Genomic DNA, 23,747 nt, shown 5'->3' on the forward strand with positions numbered 1-23,747 from the left:
CATGTTTTTATTAATGGGGAAATGAAATTTGTGATGTATCTTTATATTAGAACCTTAATTCACCTTCCTTGTATGTAGGTGTGTGTTTGTTTCTTTTTAAAAATAAAGATAAAAAATCATGAAGGGCTGTAAGTTTCTAACAAAAGAAGGTTCATCCTTTCTTCTTTTCTACACTATCAAAATTTGAAAAATTATAACCTATTTTCTATGTTTCTTCCATTCTGGTCTATGCTTCCACTTTATCCTGTACGAAATGCATTATAACATTAAAGTTTGCCCAAAAAAAAAAAAAATAAAAAAAAAGTAATTGATTGGATAAAGAAAATTTGATGAACCCTAGTGAGGTTAATTTCGAGGCTTTGAGACAAGTAAATTAATCAAGTTAATTGATAGAAATTGACATTTTTAATTATCTAAAGAGAATCTTTTATTATTATTATTATTATTTTTATAGAAAACGTTATCTCACTAAACTAGAATTTGTATACGAGGGGTGGCCATGTGCATCACAGTTTTTTTTTAAAAAAAAAAAAAAAAACAAGTACAAGAAAAAGAAAAGAAAAAGTGCACCAACATAACACTTTAAGTAATAAGATGCAATTGATAGACAAAGATTGTAAAATGATAGTATTAATTACTTATTATATCCATCAATCATAACTCATGATGGTGTGAAAAATTCCATCGTAAGAAAGGTTCCTAAAAAAGTAGTGGAGAGCGTAAACAAATGCGATTATAGAAAATGAAAACATTCCCATTAAAAAGAAGAATATCTTTTTTTTTTTGATAACCTTAAAACGAAGAATATATAGCAAAAGACTTATAGTCGTCGTACTTGTCGTCTTGTGATCAAGCATCTTAATTTCCTAGGCAATTTCCCTCCTTGTTTCTGGGACCATATGATGAGCTTATAGAGTTATAGTTGTAGTGCTCATGTTGCTCAACTTTGCTAAGCTGATCTAAAACTAAAACACACAGAAGATGACCCAAACTGATCAGTAGTAAGTAATAAATAACCCAAATCATTTCTTTTTCTTTCCTTAGTTGTTTGTCTTTGTTTTTCTTCACTCTTTTTCTCTTCCTTTCAAGTTTGTTTCTTGACCAATTAATTCAACATTAAAGATTGATGCATCATATATTATTTCTTAGCTAATTTTTTCCTATGATTAATACTTGATGGCAGTTTTAGCAGTGGGTTAGAGTTGGCAAATTTCGCGGTGATCCCTGATATCCTACAGCAAGCATGGACTGCAATTAGTGAACTATATAAAGAAACCAGTCAAAATGAAGGACCATCTTCCTCAGTGAAATTAAAAATTTATGAGCCACCAAACTGTACACTCATAGCTTTTTTCACTTGGCCTGCTAATAGCAAAGACTGTGTTCAGGGAAACGAAGGAGGAGATTTTGTTACATCATCAGCTCTTAAGGGGTATTTTCCTCACCTCAATTTCCTGTGCACCAAAAGCAACCCAAAGTTCTCCGTTAACAAACCTGCGTTGGAGCTTTTTACCTCCATTTTTGATGTGCTCCCGAAATCTGTGGTACCTTCTATACTCTGAAAAATTCTCCCTTTTTTTTTTGGTCATAGCACTTGTAAACTTGGCAAAAGTTAAGCAGTCAAGAAACTCAAGACTAGTTCAACTATAGGTCATAACAAATTGCTTGAACAATATATCATTGCCTAAAAATTTTCTGTAAGTTTAAACATGTTTGGTCACAAGTAGCTTTGAATAGGGATAAGAAGAGAAGAGACCAACGTGTGGTTGGTAGTCCTCATTTGTCCAGGTATTATTTTTTTGGGAAAGGTTTTTCTACGTGACAGTAAAAAGAAACCAATATGTCTATGGGTCTACTTGATCATATTCATTGCACATGACCCTTGAACATATGTCAGTTTTTATTTTTTTTAATTTTTTAATTTTAACTGTGATATAATCCATTATGCAGCAATTGCTCGTATACAACAAATCCTTTCCTAAAACATTCTAGAAAATTGAAATGATGTCTAAATTGACCATTCTATTTCAATTCTATTAACTAGTAATTAATTAATGGGAATGTTTATGTGCTGTACATGTATTATTTTAAAAAATCGATGTCAATTTTCATTATCTGTTCTTTCTCAAACAAAAAAAAAAAAAAAAAAAAATCATTATCTATGCCAAGATATCACGAGATATAATGATACAATATTTTAAACTATTCCCCTCATTAAGTTGTCTATCCACTACCTAATTTTATAATATGTTCTAAAACAGTAATTTTTGACCTTTTGTTTTTTTATGATTTCAAGATTGTTTTATTTTTATAAATATAATTTTTTTAATTATTATTAAATCATGATATTTGTGCTCAGGTGCTTTTAAATTGTAAGTTTTGTTCATTTTGATTGAAATAATCATTTCGTCTTACTTTGAATTTTTTGTTTTTTTGGCTAAGTAGTATTACTTTGATTTTTCGTTGTCTAATATGTTTCATTCATATATATCTCTCTCTCCTCTCTTCCTTGTCGTGGTGTCACTGATTGATGATGACTAATTACTATATATTCTTGACTCTGTATACTCATGGCTTTTGACATAGTAAATCAACTCATCTCTCCCTTTCATGCTGGTGGTGTTAACTGTTAATTAAGATGACTAGTTATTATTATTATTTACAATCATATTACTAATTATTATTAATTGATTATATTCTTTGACTTTACATACTCATGACTTTTGAGATTATAATTTATTTTATATTTAAATTTATTCTAATTGCAAGATACCCATTATCTCTTTTTATATTTGTATTATTCTGTCTTTAATCTAATAGATTCTATAATTTTATTTAATTGTGTAAGTTTTATTGATATGTTGGAAAAAATTTATTTGATTTTACAGTTTTACATATCCTAATTAGTTCAGTTGAAGAATTTGTTGAACTAGCTAGGTAAAATGGAACAAATCAAATAAGGTAAACAAGACATACCTCTAAATAATTTAAAATAGAACATAAGCTTATTTTCACATGTTGGCCAGATTATAAGTTTTCGTGCAATACATATGGTTCAAAAGTTTACTACAAGTTTTTACCATTCCAAGCCCGCTCCCCACTTGCTATTGGAAGATTAATTTCAAAAGTTGTGTTTCTTATTCGTATGAAGAAACTAATGTTAACTTAATTTATGCAAACTTAATTGGTAGTAATATTAGTTTTAGATAATGTATCATTGAGATGAAGTTATATATGTTGAATTTATTAGGAAGTTTTATTTCATTATTTTCTTATAGGAACTTTTCTTTTTTTGGGTTTTGACATAATTGTATATTTATATTTCTTGTTACACTGGTTAGTGACTAATATTCATAGTTACCATGCCACAATAATATTTAAGAATGTGTACAATATGTTATATAAGTTTTATTATTATTTTTATTGAACTTTGAGAATGTGACATGAATAGTTATACATGAGTTGTATTTATTACAGATTTAGTTATTTTATTTTATTTATTTTATTTTAACATACAACCCAAAAAACAACTAAAACTATGACTTAATTCACAATTTTCATGTTAGAAATCATAACTTCAACTCACGGTTTTAGTTGTTTTTTGCTATGTGTAAAATGGTGTAAAACAGTTTTTGTGCAACAAATATTTCCATATATATTAACATGGTACAATTTGTATCATAATGCAGATGGCCAATTCCAAACCATTAATTATCACTGGAAACTCGCTAGGAGGATCTGTTGCATCTCTCTTCACCTTGTCACTACTAGAAAAAATCAATTTTACAAACACCAAACGCCCACTTTGCATCACTTTTGGTTCACCCCTTATTGGTGATGAAGGTCTGCAAGAAGCCATATCAAACTATCCAACATGGAACTCTTGCTTTTTGCATGTAGTTTCTGACCAGGATCCAGTTCCTAGAGTCTTAATTAATGGTTACCAGCCTTTTGGCACATTTCTCTTGTGTTCAAAGCTGGGTTGTTCTTGTTTTGAGGATCCTCGAACCATTTTGGAGTTGTTGAAGGCAACCTATTCAGGGAGTCCTGGAAATCAAGATCCTAATCCAGTTTTTGACGTCTATGGAACATTTGTGAAGGATATCAACCGAAAGGTAATTTGTAAGGATAATACAATGTTGCCTGAAGGAACTACACAACCATTACGGGCATGCATTACTAAACAAATAGTAGCAACTGGACTGATGCAACCAGAGGTAACTCAGTTACAATTCTTTTTGGATAGTATATAATTAAAATGCTTACTTGAGCTATATATATCATTGTATGGTACTTCTATGCTACACCTAGACAATACACTAAATAGAATAGTGTAATGAATGTAATGCTCACCGATTAACAACTAATTCCAAAGCCTCTAATGTTTTCTTACATGGATAAAAATTACTACAATTTGAAGTCTGTCTTTGGTCTTGTGATCTTTTAAAACTCCAATTCTTGCCCAACTCATTTTTACAAGTTATTGCAGCAGCAACAACGACAGAATGTTGACGTCAACATTATCATTACAGAGACAGAAAAACGGGAAAAATTGTCACCAAAAAGGGAGGCTCTTGATCCCACCAAGTGGTTGAATGACATTAAAGTGTATATGGCCTACCTAGAACAGTATAAGAAGTTGTCTAAAGACGATGGAATTGGATACTATGACAGATATAAGTTTGAAAGAATGACTACAACTTATATGGATCTGGAAAAGTATAAAAAATCCCTCACAATTTACTGGAAAGATATGGTTGATCAAGCAGAGAAAAGGCCCCAGACAATAGGTGCCTTCCTTCGTACCCGAATGCTCTTTGGGGGAACAAATTACCGAAGGATGATTGAACCATTGGATATAGCTAATTACTACAACAAGGGCTTAAGCGACTACATAAATAATGGAAGGTCTGAACATTACAAAAAATTGGAGCAATGGCTGAAAGAAACTGAGAAACCTTCAAGTTCAAGTGGTCCAAATGATTTGAAGAAACAGAATGTGAAGTCAATTCTGACGGAGGATTCTTGCTTTTGGGCACAAGTTGAGGAGGCTCTCATTTTATGCGAATCGTTGACGGGCAGAGAATCAAGTGTTATGAACAAAGAATCATCAAAGAAGAAACGAAAAGCAAGTGCTATGGACGAAGAATCATCAAAGAAAAAACTGGTTGAGTTTGAAAACTATGTATACGGTTTGTTGAAAAATTATGCAGTATCTTCTGAGATTTTCTTACCTAAGAGCAGCTTCATGAAATGGTGGGGAGAGTATAGAGAAATTATGGGAACTTCTTATAGTTCTAGTCTCACTAACTTTCTCAAGAATGACAACAATTACGAGGCTTATGCTAAAGGCTCCCTGGTCTTTTAAACATTGTATGATAGAGATATGCATATTTCAATATCTATGTGTGCACTTAGGGATGGCAATTTTTGCCCGATCCGCGGGTATCCGGTCCGGCCCGACCCTAATGAGCCGGATTTTACCCGGTCCGATTAGAAATAGGGTCGGGTATGCGTTTCCAAAAAAAAATCCGAAGCGGGTTCGGGTCGAGTTCGGGTTTTAATTAAAAAACCTGAGACCCGACCCGAGACCCGGCCCGAAACCCGACCCGTGTAAAAACCCGGAACCTAAAATTACAAAACTACCCCCCATATATATATACACCTTAATCTAACCCTAACTCTCTTCACTCTTTCACTCTTCAGTCTTCAGAGCACGCAGCAGCCTCCCTCCCTACTCAGTCCGACAGTCCATCACCCTCACTCCCACACTTCGTCCCTCAGCGTCTCTGGTACAGTCCGTCCCTTAGTACCTCAGTCCCTCAGTCCGACCCTCACAAGCCTCCGGCTCCGGCTACCCTCCCTCAGTTCGCGTCTCTGGTACCGATCCGAACGTCGTCACCTGCTTCAAGATCGCCGATCAGGACTTTCGGTTTCATCACCTGTTCTCCACCACTCTCGCTCCTTCCCTCGCATTCGCCCCTGTACTCTCTCTCTCTGCTTTCAATTTTTCAATGTTGTTGATTTTTTAGGCTTATTGATTTTCGTTATTGGTTGAATCGAATCTTTTAATTAAAGTAAGTAAGTTTGTTTCTTTATGTTATCTTGTGTGTATGTAGAGGAATGAGTGTTAGTTTCTGATAAAGATTATGAGAATTGAGAACCATTTTACTTTTATCTGTGGGTTTGCTTATGATGATATAGATATTTGATCAATGGTCTTGTTGCTAGTTAAATCGAAGCAGCCACAGAGTTGAAATTACGACTACATTGGTGGCTGTTTTTGTTGGTGTGGTACTTGGCAATTTGACTGATTGCCAGTCCCAAAAATCCACTCAACAGAGGGAGAGAGAGAGTTTCAAAACCCATAAGAATTATCCGAGAATAGATGTAAAACTAAAAGTTCCAAAACCCACAAATTACAACACAGTTTCAAAATTTTCTTTTTTTCCTCTTCTATTTTGCTTCGAATTGTGTTTGCATTTTGTAATTTTCATAATGTGTTTGTTGTGTATGATATTGATATGATCAGCCCTACGTTTCAACAACCTTGGTCTATGTTATGGTCTTGTTTGAACGCAGTTGAGGCTGCATTTGAAGCCATGACTGTTTTGTAGTGTAGTCATTTGCAGTAATGGAAATTAATGGTTTCTGTTTAATCTTGCTAATTTTAGTTTAAACATTTAAAAAATGTTATTATGGACATTGCTATTGAATATTTTGTTGCTTTGGATTAACTTGTGATTTTTGATTTAGTAAATCAAATGTTGAATTATCCAAAAAAATAGAATCAAATATTTAGTTTGTGGTTTTGGTTTCTTTGGATCAGAACTGATGGGTCATTCTTATTATTATGCTTTGGAGAGGTTGCGGCAGTTGGTGTTGATTATTGCTTTGTTTATGCAAATTGCGTGTATTTGATTTCGTGGATTTGTAATAGTTGAGCTTGCTCTGTTTTCCGTGGCTGTTATAGTGATGCTGTAATAGTTAAGCTTTCTTGGGTAGGAATTGCATCAAATTAACTTTGTTAACTTGCATTTCTTGTGAAACTAAGTGTGAAATATGGTAGTGAAATATTGTTTTTTGTGTTTGTTGGGAATGTAGAGCCTAAAACGGAGATGGAAGAGACAAACATAAACACAAACAAATCTGATTCTTCCTCGCCAAGTGGCTCTCCTTTAAGAGATAAACATAAACACAAACATAAATACAATTTGATGAGATTTATTACATTTTTTAATTCATTGTTGTTGTAGGTTCTTCAATTATACCAGGAGATAGTACATTTCAATCCATTCTTAATGATGGGGAGCCAAATGAAGATGATGGGAGTTGTGCCACAATTGATGGGAGTTGCATCACAATTGATGAAGATTAAATATTTTGTATTAATTTAGTAGTTTTTTTAATTTCTTGGACTTGTTGAATTAATTTGTTGGTATGTAATTATTCTAAACTTGTGGCCTTGTGGGATTTATTTTGTAGCTTTTTAATTTCTTGGACTCGTTGAACTTTTGATACTTATTTCTTAAACTTGTTGGATTTATTTTATTTTTATGTTTAGCTAGTGATTATGATTATGATATTAGTTATAGTTTATTGGTTTATTGATTTATAATTAACAGGTGGTTTATTGATTTATTATTAGTAGCTTATGATGTGGCATTTGAGCCATGTTATTTATTGGCATTTGGGCCATATTATTTAGGCTTGAATTGCATTAGAATATGCAGGCTTAATATAGGCAAAGATAAATTTGTGCTTAAATTTTTTTTTTTTTTTTTTTTGGATTGGGCCCAAAAATGCAGGCTTAATGTAGGCAAAAATAAATTTGGGCCCAAAAATGCAGGCTTAATGTAGGCAAAAATAAATTTGGGTTTAATTTTTTTTTTTTGATTGGGCCATGAATTCGGCCCAATTCCTAAACGGGGCCCGCGGGGCCCGGATGGGGCGGGTCTGGGCCCCGGGAAAAAGCCCGGTATCCTAAATGGGCCGGGTCCGGATTACGGGTCTTGGCCTACGGGTCGGGCCCGGGTATGAAAAAACCCGACCCGTTGCCATTCCTATGTGCACTTGCCTTCAAACATGTGTGGTATTTTGAAGTTATTACCCAATAAATTGTAAATTAAGGACATCATCTTTTCAACTTTTTAAATTTTTGTATAATAAAATTTTCATGTCTTTCTCTTGCTATTTTTGGGGTTCGATACTTGATGTGAGTAGATGAAAACAGTTTTAGTCATCATTATCAAAGGAATAGTTTATTATTATTATTATTATTATTATTATTATTATAATTTAATTGGGTAGATTTTTATATATTTTTGTAACTAGTGCGTTTTCGCTGGGGTCATGGTCAAGTTGTTTTATTTTACGACTTACAAGTCCTGCTTTCTAACACAACTACCGACAATTCTGGATTTATTTGTGATTTAATTATTTTCTCATATGAATATGGTTGTCAAACAGCTTTTTCTGCCCAAGGCGAGGGTAATCGAAGTCACTATACTCATTACTTTAATAATATATATATATATATATATATATATTTATATTATTTTTTAATGAAGGTGTTGGGAAATTTAGACCCCAATTGATAGATTTAACAAGTTTTAAACTTAAGTCGTTAATTAGATTTATTATGAATAAAACTTGTTAAAACAAACAACCATCAATATCATGTCAAAATCATGCAGCGGAAAAATAAATAAGACAAGATATGATGACCTAGGAAAACCAATAAAAAAAACTAGTTTCACAGTAAAAAACTTGAGGGGGAACCTTCTCGAAAAACAATCTACTATAGTAAAGAGAAGTTTTAGATCTAGTACAAAACCTTTGTCCCTAGACTCTACAATCCCCGTAGATGAACTCACAGCAGAAACCTTCTACCGCTTCAGAACCTCTGAACTCTTCAATATATGAACGCTACATTTTGATGCACGAATCCCAGCACGTAACTAACCAATTGCGCGGATCCCAGTACACGACTTAATCACCAACTAGAAGAAGATTGTTGGCTGCAAAGTTCTTTACTTCATCAACAATGAAGATTAAGAAGCACTTGATTACAAAACCCTAAAGCACAAAGACGCAATAGCTTCTTTCAAAGAGAATAAGGTTTCGGTCACCTTTTACATATGTTCTCCTTGTATTCTCTTATGTGACGGCCTTTAAAATAAGCCTTATTTAGTTCTAGGGTTATGAGAAAAGAAACCCTACACATATACATAAGCTTTGGCTGAAAATCAGATCTGGAAATCTGAATTCCCGTAACCTCGATAGATACCTCGATCGATTGAGAATCTGTTGAGCTTCATTCATTAAATCTCGATAGATAAGCTGTCAAGCTATCTATCCGCAAGTGTCGAGCTATCTGTCCAACTTTAATGAATAGCCATTCTTCACTTGTTTCTTGGTCCAATCTTCATGGTTTTAATACTTGACTTGAACAACATGTTTCTTGAAGTATTAAACATATCCTAGATCTACCCAATTACAAGTAAAGTGCGTTTTGTCAAAGGATAAACCAATTACATAAAATAGTGACATATGTTTTTAACAAGTGAATCACATATGTCCTAACAGAGGGAAAAAAAATCACTACTACTTCGAGACCCAATTACTAGTTTAAGTTTATATTTCAAACAATGACACTGACAGACAAGACAGCTAACTCGCGTACTAGCCAATGCATAGGTAAGGTCCAAGAAAGATGTGAAAAAGAGACAAATGTTTTATTTTCCATTTGGAGTTTTTGGTAAGAGAAATAAGGGGAAAGAAGTGAGAGGAAGAGAAAATATTTGTGTCAAGTTCTTAATATATTCTTATCTGAATTTTTATTTAATAAATAAATTATAGGAGTAAAAATGTCAAGTTTACTTATACATATAATTTTCTCACTATTTTTTCCATCCAAATTTTTTTAATGGCAGAATGAAAGATGAAGGGCTCTAAAAAGGAAAAAAAAAAAAAAATCATCATTTCTTCTTTTTAAAATTTGGAAAATTATAAACTATCTTTTATGTTTCTTCCACCATGAATAAGGAAAATTCCATGAACCTAGCGAGCTTACTAGACTTTATTTACTTTTTTTTTTCTTTTTTGAGAAAGAGACTTTACTCACCTGAGCATACATGTTTGGATTTGTACTATCTCACTTTACAATACACCTAATACTTTAGTTTTTATTTTAACATCCAACACATTAAAATAATATAATTACATAATAAAATAATATAAAGAAAGAGAAAAGAGAAGAAAAGTCATTCAATAAAGAAAGTTAATAAACATTGAACCAAATGATACAAAAAATATTTATTTTTTAATTAGAAAAATCTTGAAACATTTAACCAAATGAAATAAAAAAAATTAGTATTTTATTTTTTCTAGTGCCACTTAAGAGTATTTCAATTTTTTTATGCAAAGAATACGTCGCTTGGCAGAAATTTATACTTTTCCATGTTAGGTCTCTTTCCTCATGCTTTACTTCATTAAACTAGAATATTTATACAAGGGGTGGCCAAGTGTATCAGTGTATCATAGTTATAAAAAGAAAATACTAAAAAAAAATGCACCAAGGTCTAACATAACTTTTTTCACGAAATGATGTAGTAATAAGATGTAAATTAATGATAGACAGCTGACAAAGATAATAAAAATGAAGGAAATTATTATCCATCAATCATAAGTAATACCATTTTAGTTAGTTGAGAATTCAATAAGTTTGGGAATGATGTTTGTTAGGTTCTAAAGACTTAAGTTTTTATGTATTTAGAACTCTAATGTGTATTTTTGGCAAATCATAATCAAAACAATATGTTTAGTAGTATTTAGACTTGCTCAAAGTTGTATCTTTTATGTAAAGTTGGAATCGAGCTGATGCAGAAGTTACTATGCATTTCGGCTTGGCTCGATCGATCGAAGCTTAGGCTCGATCGATCGAATCTCGGGTAGAATGCGTTTTTCTGCAGATTTCTAACTCAGCCCTAGTTTGTTTAAAATGTTTAGGGTTTTCTAATTTGTCCTAAGTATAAAAGGCAAATCCTAGCCACGTTTTAGTGTTGCTCATATTGCTGTTTGTGTAAATCTCTTGTGAGATCTAGAGGAGCTTTCCTTTACACAAACTTAGGGTTTTCAAGAAAGAGATATTATTTACACCTTGATGATCAATTCAGTTGCTGCCATTGAAACTTAAAGAAACACAAGCAGGTGTGCTTGTATCTGGTGGTGAATCCAAGAAAGAAGGAGTCCGTGGATTCGGAGCTTGCACGTGGGGTCGTGTCAGTAAGTTCTACTGATAGGTAGCAATAAGAAGTCGAGCGTGGGGGCTTTTAAGTCTTATTGTATGAACTTTGATTCTTTCAAGATAGTGGATTTAGGTTTACCTTGAGGATAGTTAGGTTAAATCCTCCCCAGCTTTTTATCGGTTTGGTTTCCTGGGTGATCATATCATTGTCTTATTTATTTTCTGCTGCTATGCATGATATGATTGTTTGATTGTGATAACCTAGACTTAGAATTTGGACTAAGTAACAACTTGTCTAATTAACTAGGTTAATCTAATTGTACTTTAAGGGGTCCAAAAACCATCAAGTGGTATCAGAGCGGGTTGCTCTCTTGTTGTTGATCTTTTGATCACTGAGCTAATCCTTGACCCCTGTTGTCATGGAACACGGACACTCTCTTGTTATTCCTCCTCACTTTGATGGGAATAATTATGCTTATTGGAAAGTAAGGATGAAAGCATTCCTGAAATCGATTAATGAGAGAGTCTGGAACTCCGTTGAATACGGATGGGAGAAGCCCATTACTCCTGTTAGTGAGTGGAAAACTTCTAAAAAAGAAGCAACCGCGTTCAATAGCAAGGCTATGAATGATATCTTTAACGCTGTTTCTATGGAGGAATTTAAGTGAATCTCTAATGTTGAGGTTGCTCATACTGCTTGGAATATCCTCCAGACTGTGCATGAAGGCACAAAGGCTGTCAAAATCAATAAATTGCAGCAATTGACTTCAAAATTTGAAAGCATTAGGATGTCTGATGATGAATCTTTTGATGAATTCTATGCTAAATTAAATAATATTGTTAATTCTGCTTTTAACTTGGGTGAAATCTATGATCAACCTAAAATTATTAGGAAGATTCTTAGATCTTCAACTGAAGACTTTAGACCCAAGGTGACTGCCATTACTAAAAGTAAGGATGTGGACTCCATCCCTGTTGATGAACTTGTAGGATCACTTCAATTTTATAAGTTGGACCTACCCAAAACTAACAAATCCAAATCAATGGCTCTTAAGTCAGTTGATGATGTTGAGGTTGGTGGATTTGATGATGAGCTCTCTGCTACAGAGATTGCTTACCTTGCCAAGAACTTTAGAAACTTTCTCAGGAATAGTAACAGAAAGGCAAGAGGTATGAACACTGCTAAACCTAGAAATTTTAGGAAGAATGATCCCACTAAGGTTAACACTAATGATAAACTTAGAGAAAAAGTAGGTCAATCTTCAAATAATTCTATGGGTCCTCAATATTTTGGATGTCAGGGCTATGGTTACATGAAATCTGAATGTCCTACCTATTTGAAGTCTAAGGGTAAGGCTATGTCTATAACCCTTAGTGATGGTGAAGTTTCTGATGATGAGTCTGGATGTGACGAGGATGGAAACTTCATTGCTTTCACTGCTACTATTGTAGTCAATGAGAGCATATCTGCTGAAGAGAACCCTTCTGATGGGGAACTCTCTGAGGATGCAGATCTTCAAGAGGCCTACAATAAACTTTGCAAAGTTGCTGCAAAGGATGCTATGAATGCTGATCTTGGCTTGAAGAAAATTGAATCTCTTAAGCTTGATAAAAAGAATTTGCTTGTAAAACTGTTTGATATTAATGAACTTTTGAACAATGTGAAAACTGAGAATATGCTATTGCTTGATAAAGTTAAATCTTTGGAACTTGATTTATCTGTTACTAGATCTGCTAGTTCTAAACTTGATCAAATGCTGAGTGTTCAAAAGTCTCCTTCTGACAAATCTGGATTAGGTTTTGTTGAAAGCATCTTTGTATCTGCTCCCCATTCCACAAACTTTGTCCCTTCATCTTCTTCTAAACCTTCTGTGAGTGAGATTGTGAGTGAAACTGTCAAACCCCCTGTGAGTGAGGTTGTCAAACCCATAGAAGTTTCACCATCTAGGAAGATTAAGGTTGATCTGAAAGAGTCTAAACCTAAGAAGTCTACCCTGTCTAAGGACAAGTCACATGATAAACCTGCATGGGTTTGTCATTTTTGTGGAAAGTCTGGACACATACATCCAAATTATTACAAGCTGCAAGCTGCAAAGAGAGCAAACAAACCAAAAGTACTTGTGCCTCAAGCACAAGATCCTATGGTACTCATTGGTGAATTGGTAAAGACTTTAAACCTTTATTCCAATCATGGAGTTGGTAATCATTCCCATGTGAATAAGAACTCCAATGCTCATGGTGCATCTAAAAGGTTTTGGATGCAAAAGACTCGAACTAATTGAGTCTTTTTGACATGGTTCTTGTGCTTCATTGCTCTACCCTTTGTAACCATTGTTCTTTGGTTTTGTGTTCTTTTTTTTTTTTCTAGGTTTTGCATTGCATCACATTCATGCATTCCATTCTAGTTTTTTTTAATTATAAATAATAAAAAAAAGGGAAGAAAAAGGAAGCAAATTGTGTTTTGCACTAGTTTCTTGGTTTTTGAGAATAAGGTTGGTCAATTTATTTTCACATAACATGTATTGTGTACCTCGTTTAGCCTTGATGAGCTTACTTATTGCACTTTACTAGTTGAAACTTTGTAGTGCATGTTGTGTGGAAAAGATGTTTATGATTTTGATCACTTTGTCTTGATCTTGAAGTCACATGTTTTTTTTAACTGTCGGACTTGATCTTTTAGAGAAAGGCATAAATAACCATCTCACCACTATTCACTAGCCAATCATGAACACTTTAGTGCATATCGTAAGATTTTGTGCTCGAGAAAGTGTAGCACATGCACAAAAAGAATATAAGGTGTAGCCTCGGTTTCATTGCTTAATGCTTAAAATTGGTGTGTACTATTAGGCTTGATGCCAAATCACATAATTAAAATTGGTGTGTACATTATCCTGGCTTTTTAATAAGTTTCTGAATAAATTAAAATTGGTATGTATATTATGAGGTAAAATTTAAGAAACTTCCATGATTGCAAACTTATGTTCTAGGAGATGAGGGAGTTATATGATGTAACTCTTTAGGTGATAGTCTCTTTTAAATTCTATGTGATGAATTTTGTAGACTTTGTGATTGAATGCTGTTTACATATCACCTCACATGTATCTCAAGTTTTTGCTAGTTGCACACACTACACGAGTTACTCTTTGCTAAACATTGTACATGTTATTGTGTGTGTTTTTGGTCTGACCAACCAAGTTTACAAATACTTTGAGTTTTGTGCAAAATTGATTTAATGATTGAAATTTTTTTGGCAAATGTAAGAAATTTTAAATTTGGGAAAACTGGGGTTCAATTCCTAGTTTTTGAAAATCATATCATCACATACTTATGCATTTTGTTCCTCAATTTCAATGCTTTGGGATGTTTCTAAAACTTTTGCAAAAACTGTGTTTATTTCTCAAAAATTTGTGTCTCTATTTGTGTCGATTGATCGAGTTTGTTTTTTGATCAATCGAAATTGGTTTTAAAAATTTCGTGAGCCTCTGTTTGTTTCGATCGATCGAACCTAATACTTCGATCAATCGAAAATCGTATGGGAAGTTTTTTAAAATCTGATTTTCAGTTCAGTCAAACACTTTTTCAAAAAGTTCTTTACTTTTTCTCTCTCCATACGACTTGGTCAAGGCTAAATCACAAATTTTTGTTGTTTTCATCCATTCTTTTTGCAAGGATTCTCTCTCCCTAAACCGGTATGTCTATTTTACCCTTCCTTTTGCATTGTTTTTCACATTTTCATGCATAAATCTCATGGTTTTTGGGTAATTTTCGAACTATGCACTATTTGGGATTTTTGATTAATCAAGCCTTGTTTTATGAATTTGATCAATGGGTTTTGTTGCTACAATGATATATTCATGATCTATGTTGGTTAATTTGATCAATTTGGGGTTTTATGAAAAATAAAAAATTCTAGGGTTTGCTTGGAATCCAAATTGGGGCTTTTTGTTCAAATTGGTTCAATTGATGAAATTGGCTTGTTGAATTGATGTAATTGGTCATTATTTTCTGAAATCTGTCTTGTATGATGATCAATTCGTCAATTTCTTACAAATTGATCAAGTGGTTTTTCACAATTTTGGGGTTTTTTGTTAAGTATTCTATGCTCAAGCCAAATTTGTGAACTTGAACTAATTTTGAACTTAATTGCACTGCATTAGGTCATGCATCACTACATTTAATTTGTTCATGCATCATATAGATTTTTGCTCTATATTTTTTTTTGTGCTAACTTGCAGTCTGCCCTTGGTTTTTTTGTTTTTGTTTTTGCTTGTGTCTTGGTCCTTATCCTAGCACTATGCCTAGGAAAACTAGAGCCTATAGGACCCCTTCTACTTCCTCTGAGTCTCTCTCTAGGAGTGAGTTGTTTAGGAATGACAAAAGCAGAGAGGCCTTTGAGAAACTGAACAATAAACATAAGATTTGGGCTGAGCGTTCTGTGATTTTAAATGAGATTGATCCGGCCATTAGGGCTAACTTTGAGTCTAGAGGTTGGTTGTCGATCTTAGAGATAGATCATCCACCCCCGACCGCCCTGATTAGAGAGTTCTTCTCGAATCTCTCTTGCCACGTCTATGATTCCAACACTCTTGTTAGGAGTTGGATACGAGGTGTTGAGTTCACCATTACTCCTCAGGTAGTGGCTGAAGCTCTTGGGGTTCCGGTTGTTCGAGAGCTTGACTATCCCTATGATGAGTCTCCACCCTTAGATGTTGTCATGTCATACATCACTGGATCTTCTATCCAGTGGGGTTCTGATCATCGGATCACATCTGCTGAGCTTACCGAGACTGCCTATCTTTTCTTTAGGATAGCGTGTCATTCTTTGTGGCCTATTTCTCATCTCCACACCATCCCTCTAGAGCGATGTGTGTTTTTGTATGCTTTTGTTTCTGGTGCTTCTATCAGTTTCCCTCATCTGTTCCTTCGTTCTTTGAACGAGGTTCATAGGAGTTTTGCCGTAGGGCATGCGCTTATCCATCCTATTTTCATTCATAGGATTTTGTTGTTTCTTGGTCTAGATGGTTTTCCTTCCGGTGAGCCTGTTCATGTTGTTGCTCCCATTGGTGCCACATTTCTTAGGCAAAGGGCTGCTCACTTGAGAGTTGATCCTTCGCGTCCTAGAGGTGCGTCATCTGGTACTGTTCCCCCTCCTCCCTCTTCTGCAGGTGCTGATGCTGCTGAGACGTCTGGTGTTGCTGCTGCTGATGCTAATGTTCCTCCACCGACTACTTCGAATGATTCAGACATTCGACGTACGTTAGATCATGTCTTGACCATTCAAGCGGCTCATTGACAGATTTTGGTGGACGTGCTCGATGAGATTTGTGCTTTGCGCACAGAGTTGACACAGTTTAGACGGTCTTCACCGCCACCTCCCTTTTGATGATGGATTTTGATTGCTCTTTGGCATTCCGTCACAAAAAGGTGGAGTACATATTTGAGCTCTTGTAGAGTTTTGTTTTTAGGGGGAGAGTATTTTTGTTGGTTGGAGCTTGTGAAGTTTAGATTGTATCTAGGTGCTCCATATTGTATTTTATCTTTTTTAGCTCTTGCCATACTTTTGTTGGGATATGCTTGTTAGGGGGAGTTACTTTTATTGCTTTATATGTTTCTTGTTTTCAACTGCTTATTGATTTATATTTATGAGTTATTCATTGATATATGTCTTTATTGTGTGTTGTTTGAAATCAAGAATTTAATTTGTTTATTTGTATTTTCCACACATGCGGTTATGCATTTTGTTTAGTGTTTCAGGAAATATACAAGTTGATTCAATTGAGCTACTGTCTACACTTGCAACTGATGGATGGTAGTTAGGATTGAGTTTGTTTTATGAGCATTTTTTTTGTAAAAGGCTTTTCTTTGTAAACTTTGAGCTTCTAGTTGTGTTTTGTCGCGGATTGCCAAAGGGGGAGTTTGTTAGGTTCTAAAGATTTAGGTTTTTATGTATTTAGAACTCTAATGTGTATTGTTGGCAAACCATGATCAAAACAATATGTTTAGTAGTGTTTAGACTTGCTTAAAGTTGTATCTTTTATGTAAAGTTGGAATCGAGCTGATGCAGAAGTTACTATGCATTTCGGCCTGGCTCAATCGATCGAAGCTTAGGCTCGATCGATTGAAACTTAGGCTCGATCGATCGAATCTTAGGCAGAATGTGTTTTTCTGCAGATTTTCAACTCAGCCCTAGTTTGTTTAAAACGTTTAGGGTTTTCTAATTTGTCCTAAGTATAAAAGGCAAACCCTAACCACGTTTTAGTGTTGCTCATATTGCTGTTTGTGTAAATCTCTTGTGAGATCTAGAGGAGCTTTCCTTTACACAAACTTAGGGTTTTCAAGGAGGAGATATTATCTACACCTTGATGATCAATTCAGTTGTTGCCATTGAAGCTTAAAGTAACACAAGCAGGTGTGCTTGTATCTGGTGGTGAATCCAAGAAAGAAGGAGTCAGTGGATTCGGAGCTTGCACGTGGTCGTGTCAGTAAGTTCTACTGATGGGTAGCAATAAGAAGTCAAGCGTGGGGGCTTGTAAGTCTTATTGTATGAACTTCGATTCTTTCAAGATAGTGGATTCCGGTTTAACTTGAGGATAGCTAGGTTAAATCCTCCCTAGGTTTTTACCAGTTTGGTTTCCTGGGTGATCGTATCATTGTCTTATTTATTTTCCACTGCTATGCATGATATGATTGTTTGATTGTGATAACCTAGACTTAGAATTTGGACTAAGTAACAACTTGGCTAATTAACTAGGTTAATCCAATTGTGTTTTAAGGGGTCTAAAAACCATCAATGTTGGGTCGAGTAGCTAGAGCCATTAATTTCCTCTAGATGTCGACCTTAGAAGAAATGGTCATTAGCTTCAAAGCCTCTCTACGATTGTGCCAAAAAGTACCATAGAAAATTTCACATACTCTTGCAAATTACAATTCAACTCATCTGGGTCCACTCAATACAAAAATAGAGAGAATGTGAAAATTTCAGTATATCATAGACTTTCTTTTGTTAATCATAATTGATAACAAAAGTGAGGAATGAAAATTTTCGCACTAGTTGAACCGAAAAGTTATCAATAGTAAGCAAAAAGATGTTAAAAATAAATTTCAATCAAATTAAGTAAAAATTTATCAACTTAATAATTATAAAAAAAATAAAGTTGGCAGTTGTTACTTGTAACCCAGTAATACTGTATATATATTGTGAAATTTTTTGTGTCTATAAAGTTATTCCTTTTTAAATTTTTTCCTTAGATGTGGGCAGCATATAATGGAATTTCTTATAGTAGGAAAGGTCCAGGAACCATCCTTCTTGTTTCTTGTCTTTGACTCTCTGTGGAGGATTCAAAAGAATGAGTCATGGGGTTGAAAAGAAAGAATGTGTCTTTAAAAATAGTGGGAATTGGATGCTTATAGTATATTTTCATATTCTGATAGCTCATTTATTCAAAGATAATAAAAAATGACTCTGGATTAAAGCAAGTCAACTAAACCTACACGGTATTTTTTTTTTTTTTTGTCAACTTGTATCAGAACTTTCATTGATGAGGACTAAAGTCCATTGCAATTACATACTCATGAGCTGGGTCTCAATACAAGGTGGGGAATCCTCAAACCAGATTACACACTCATTTACATTCTTTGCCTCTCTAGCCAATACATGAGCAGCCGAATTGTTAGTTCTGTTCGTGTGGGCTGCCTTCTAGGAGCTAAAAAGCTACAAATATTTCCTTGAACCTCCAATTATCTTCAGACTTGGTATGGCAGGCGTAGCAGAGCCATTCAAGGCTTGAATTATCAGTTGAGCATCACCTTCTACGACGATATCCTTCAGCCCCAAGTCCCACGCGAGAAGGATGCCAGCTTCCATTGCTTTGGCTTTTGCTTCTAAGGCCCCTAGTGGGAACTCTAGTTTTTTACACATAGCCCCCATGATCTGCCCCTGATGGTTTCTGATGACCACACCAATACCACACGTTCCTTGTTCCTTAAAAACAGCAGCATCTACATTCACTTTATACCAGCCTTGTGGTGGAGGGGACCATTGTTTGTGTATGATTTTGAGCCTCGAGGGTCTGCCATTGGAAGGCAAAGCAGTCCAGACCTCTTCTGCGATGGATTTACATATTTTCCCAGCCCCTCCATGCCGCATCTTATTCCTATTATTCCATAGACACCATGCCACAATAGCAAAGAGCTCCCAATCTTTTTCTCCTTGAGAATCCATCATAATCCATAATACATCTAAAAATTCCCTGGGAGCTGAAGGTGAGATATTGCAATTAAGCCCCACTTCACTCCATGTTTCTTTCGCAATCTTGCAACTCCAAAGTATGTGGCTCAAAGATTCACTCTCTCCACAAAAATCACAACAGTCCTCCTTTAAGATCTTTCGGTGCATCAAACACTGCTTTGTAGGGAGTATGTTTCTACTTGCTCTCCATAGGAAATGCTTTATTTTGTTTGGGCATTAGAGGCTCCATATGGTCTTCCAAATTGTTGTCATCCTAGAGTTGTCCGAGCACCCAGGAATTTCCTCAACTCTTTCCATTTCTGCAAGGCATTTTTCCGCTACCCTATAAGCACTTTTCACAGAGAAGCATCCATTAGGAGTTTTTGCCCATACTAGAAAGTCTACCTAGTTCAGAGGAATGAAGGGGATGCTCAGTATGGTCTTGGCTTCATGGGGTAAGAATGTGTGTTTGACCAACGAGGTTCTCCATTCCCCTTTCTCGGCGTTAATGAGATCTGCTACCATTTCACACTGCCTTGTTTCAGACTTTGGAGTAATCACCTTACCGATGCTGATGAAGGCAGTCACCTCGCTTTCCAAGTTTCAATACTTTTTCCATTACCAACAACCCACCAAGCCCCCTCATTGATGATGTTTCTTGCCGCCATGATGCTCCTCCATATGTATGATGGCTTCTTCCTGAGGTGAGCCTCCAAGAAGTATGTACTCGAGAAATATTTAGCCTTCATGACCCTATGAGCCAGTGAGTTGGGGTTTTGTTGTAGTCTCCATCCTTGCTTGGCAAGGAGAGCTAAATTAAAAACTTTTAGGTCTCTAAACCCCATTCCACCCTCTGCCTTAGGTCTGCATAATTTTTTCCAAGAAACCCAGGCTACCTTCTTCTCTCTTCCATGTTGACCCCACCAAAAACCACCCATCATTGAATTAAGTTCTAAGCACAATGAGTCCAGAAGCCTGAAAACATTCATGGTGTATGTAGGAGTGGCCTATGCAACTGCTTTAATTAAGATTTCCCTTCCCGCATTAGATAGAAGCTTTCCTTTCCAATTTGCAATCTTCCTCCCAACTTGATCCTTTATGCGATTAAAGGCCTTTTTCTTTGCTCTTCCCATCAATGAGGGTAAACCCAAATACTTTTCGTGGTGTTGTATGATTTGGGCTCCAAAGGTCCCTTTTGCAAACTCTTTAATCTCTTCCTTTGTGTTTTTGCCGAAGAATAAGGAAGTCTTGTCTCTATTCAGCTTTTGCCCAGATTCTTCCTCATACACTTCCAACACCTTAGCTACTTGCATACTCTCTTCCCTTGTTGCTTTACAGAAAATGACACTATCATCCGCAAAAAACAAGTGGGAGACTCTTAGAGCTTGTCTTGCAGCCGAAACCCCTCTAACTAGCCCCTCCCTTTCTTTCTTTTTTATCATTGCCGACAAGCCTTCCCCACACAACAAGAACAAGTATGGGGAGATTGGGTCCCCTGGACGAAGGCCCCTTGATGGAGTAATCACACCTATCGGTTCTCCATTGATTAGGATTGAATAAGTCACGAAGGTTACACACATCATAATGAGAGATATCCATATTTCCCTCAAGCCCGTTTTCTTCATCATTGATTCAAGGTATGCCCACTCAACTCTATCGTACGCCTTACTCATATCTAGTTTTACTGCCATTAGACCCTCATTTCCCTTCCTTTTCTTGTCAGTGGAGTGCATTGTTTCAAAGGCAACAATCACATTATCTGTTATCAATCTACCCGGAACGAATGCACTTTGGGCTTTGTTTATGAAATCGTGGAGAACTTTCTTCAATCTATTTGCAAGGACCTTGGACACGATTTTATATATCGTGTTACATAAACTGATGGGACGATATTCCGATATCCTTTATGGGGTTTTTTGTCTTAGGAATTAGGCAGATGTGTGTTTTGTTAATTTCTTTTGGCATAACCCCTGAATTAAGGGCCAGCAGTACACAATTTGTAATAGAGGGGCCAACAATATCCCAATAAGTTTGGTAAAAGATAGGGGACATACCGTCCAAGCCCGGTGCCTTGGTGGGGTGCATTTGCTTGAGAGCAGTCCACACTTCCTCTGCCTTGGAATCCTTCTAGAGCTCCTCATTCATCTCGGGTGACACTCTTTCTTCCATGGCATTCAAGTTTTCATCAAAATTGGATGGTTGATTAGAGCTATATATGGACTTAAAATAATCTAGGATTATTTTCTCTGTTATCTCCTTGTCTTCATGCCAAGTGCCTATATCATCAATCAATCCCCCAATTCTATTCTTTCGTCGTCTTTGACTAGTTGTAGCGTGGAAAAATTTGGTGTTTTTATCACCATGTTGAAGCCACATGACCTTTGATCTCTGATTCCACATAATCTCTTCCCTGGTGTGCAATTCATTAATCTCCCTTTTTAGTGCCTGAACTTCCTCTACCGTTTCATGGAGCAAGTTCAAAGACTCAAGCTGTTGAAGCCGTGTCTGTTTCTGCCTTAAGCCTTTATAAATATTGCCAAATCTATTCTTATTCCAGTTTCGAAGTTGCTTTTGGCACCTTTCTAATCTTTCCTAGATAGGCAGGACGAATCATCCCTATATAGGTCCCAAGCTAATTCGACCATCTCCTTGCACTCCTCCTCCTGAATCCACATAGCTTCGAAGAAGAAGCGTTTCCTCCCCTCTGTTCTGTGCTAGTCCTTCAAAAATAGGGCAAGGAGACAATGATCTGAGGATGACATAGAGACGTGGTGGACTTTTGCATCCAGAAAGACCTGAGACCAAGCTTCGTTGGCAACCATTTTGTCCAATCGAATAAGAGTGTGTTGTTGTTCGCTGAATCTACCGTTACACCAAGTGAACTTCAGCCCTACAAACCCCAAGTCAAATAGGCCGCATCTACTAAGTGTTTCTCTAAACGCACCCATTTGTTCAGCATCTCTATCCTTCCAGCCCAACTTCTCATCGGGGTGAACAATCTCATTAAAATCTCCACAAACCAACCATGGCAAACTACATTGTGCATTGAGTGTTTCAAGTGAAATTTCTAAGGGTGAGGATACGCATCGATGCTACAAAGAAGCTTATAAGGGGAAAGAAAGTCTCGATTAAAGGGGGGGAAAGCAGATGGATTTTCTTCAAGTATGAACAGTTGCCTAATTTTTGCTATCGGTGTGGAATGCTAGACCATGGGGAGAAAGATTGCCTGGAAAAAAAGGATGGGGAAATCATTGGAAGTGAAAAGTGAATGCAATACAAAGCATGGATGAGGGGAGAACCAGGGAGACGTCTGGGGCAAGATTATGGTAGGTGGGCAAAATGTGAACGACCAGGCTTTTTGTCAGGAAGATGGTCCAAGCTACAAACAAGAAAAATTCGGGAGGTGTGAGTCAAGGGGGGGGGGGGGGGGGGAGATCCAACATAGGGTGGAGATGGTTCACGAAAATGGTAAGGTCAACCTTTCAGAAACAAAGGTTGAAAAAACTCAAACCAAAAGAGGGGAGGTGCCTCTGATGGGCACACTGCTTAGAATAGAAAAGGTGGATAGCATGCGATGGGGAAAAAGTTAAGCTAGTGATAAAGCCTAAAGTAAAGCAAAAAAATACACTACAAACAATTAGCACGGGGCATGGGGAAAAAGAAAACCAAAATTGGGCCAACAATGACTTAAGCCCATTAGCAATGAGCTATGACCAGGAAAAGGGATGGATTACAAAGGTATTGGGCCCGAAAAGTGGGCATTGGAAGTCCCTAGCCAGACAAGTTAAAGTAAAAAGCCCATGAGAAGAATTTGATCCAGCAAATTAGAAAAGAAAAGGAGACACCCCTCTTTCAAAGTTGGATCCAAATACTAATAGTAAACGGAGGGCGAAGGGAAAGCTTCAAGTAGAGAATAACCTTGAGGATGATGGGAAAATGGTTGGCAGTGTGGCGGTGGCTGCGGGGCCGCCCTACCCGGCCCAATGAGTGTCCTCGCCTAGAACTGCCAGGGTTTAGCAGCTTCGCCGACAGTTCGCACCCTTACCAAAGAGGTGAAACAAAAAAACCCCATAGTGGTCTTCCTAGTAGAAATGAAAGCAAGCACAGATAGGATGAAAGGTTTTCAGAATAAATTGGGCTTCACCTAAGGAATCATTGTTTCGAGTGATGGTAGGAGTGGCAGATTGGCTTTATTGTGGAGGGAAGGAACGGATATCAGATTTAAGAGCTGTTCTCACTCCTACATCGATGTGGTTGTTCACGGGAAAGGCA

General features: G+C 36.1%; 2 protein-coding genes across 3 annotated transcripts; one reads left to right on the forward strand and one right to left on the reverse strand.

Annotated features, from left to right (window-relative positions):
- Positions 1 to 828: 828 nt before the first annotated feature.
- LOC115976716 (senescence-associated carboxylesterase 101-like) lies at positions 829 to 5,408 on the forward strand. 2 transcript variants are annotated; one of them, XM_031098178.1, is made up of 4 exons: positions 829 to 1,001; positions 1,184 to 1,544; positions 3,690 to 4,217; positions 4,493 to 5,408. In XM_031098178.1, the coding sequence occupies exons 1-4, from the start codon at positions 982 to 984 to the stop codon at positions 5,366 to 5,368; spliced, it is 1,785 nt and encodes a 594-aa protein (XP_030954038.1). In that variant the 5' UTR covers positions 829 to 981; the 3' UTR covers positions 5,369 to 5,408. The 2 variants fall into 2 exon arrangements, with proteins under 2 accessions (XP_030954038.1, XP_030954037.1); XM_031098177.1 differs by having other exon boundaries at positions 830 to 1,001; positions 4,490 to 5,408.
- Positions 5,409 to 18,959: 13,551 nt separating this feature from the next.
- Positions 18,960 to 19,469, reverse strand: LOC115971413. Its single transcript, XM_031091328.1, has one exon. The coding sequence runs from the start codon at positions 19,467 to 19,469 to the stop codon at positions 18,960 to 18,962; it is 510 nt and encodes a 169-aa protein (XP_030947188.1).
- Positions 19,470 to 23,747: the final 4,278 nt, after the last annotated feature.

The sequence above is a fragment of the Quercus lobata genome, chromosome 2, assembly GCF_001633185.2.
Source record: "Quercus lobata isolate SW786 chromosome 2, ValleyOak3.0 Primary Assembly, whole genome shotgun sequence".
Classification (NCBI taxonomy): Eukaryota; Viridiplantae; Streptophyta; class Magnoliopsida; order Fagales; family Fagaceae; genus Quercus; species Quercus lobata.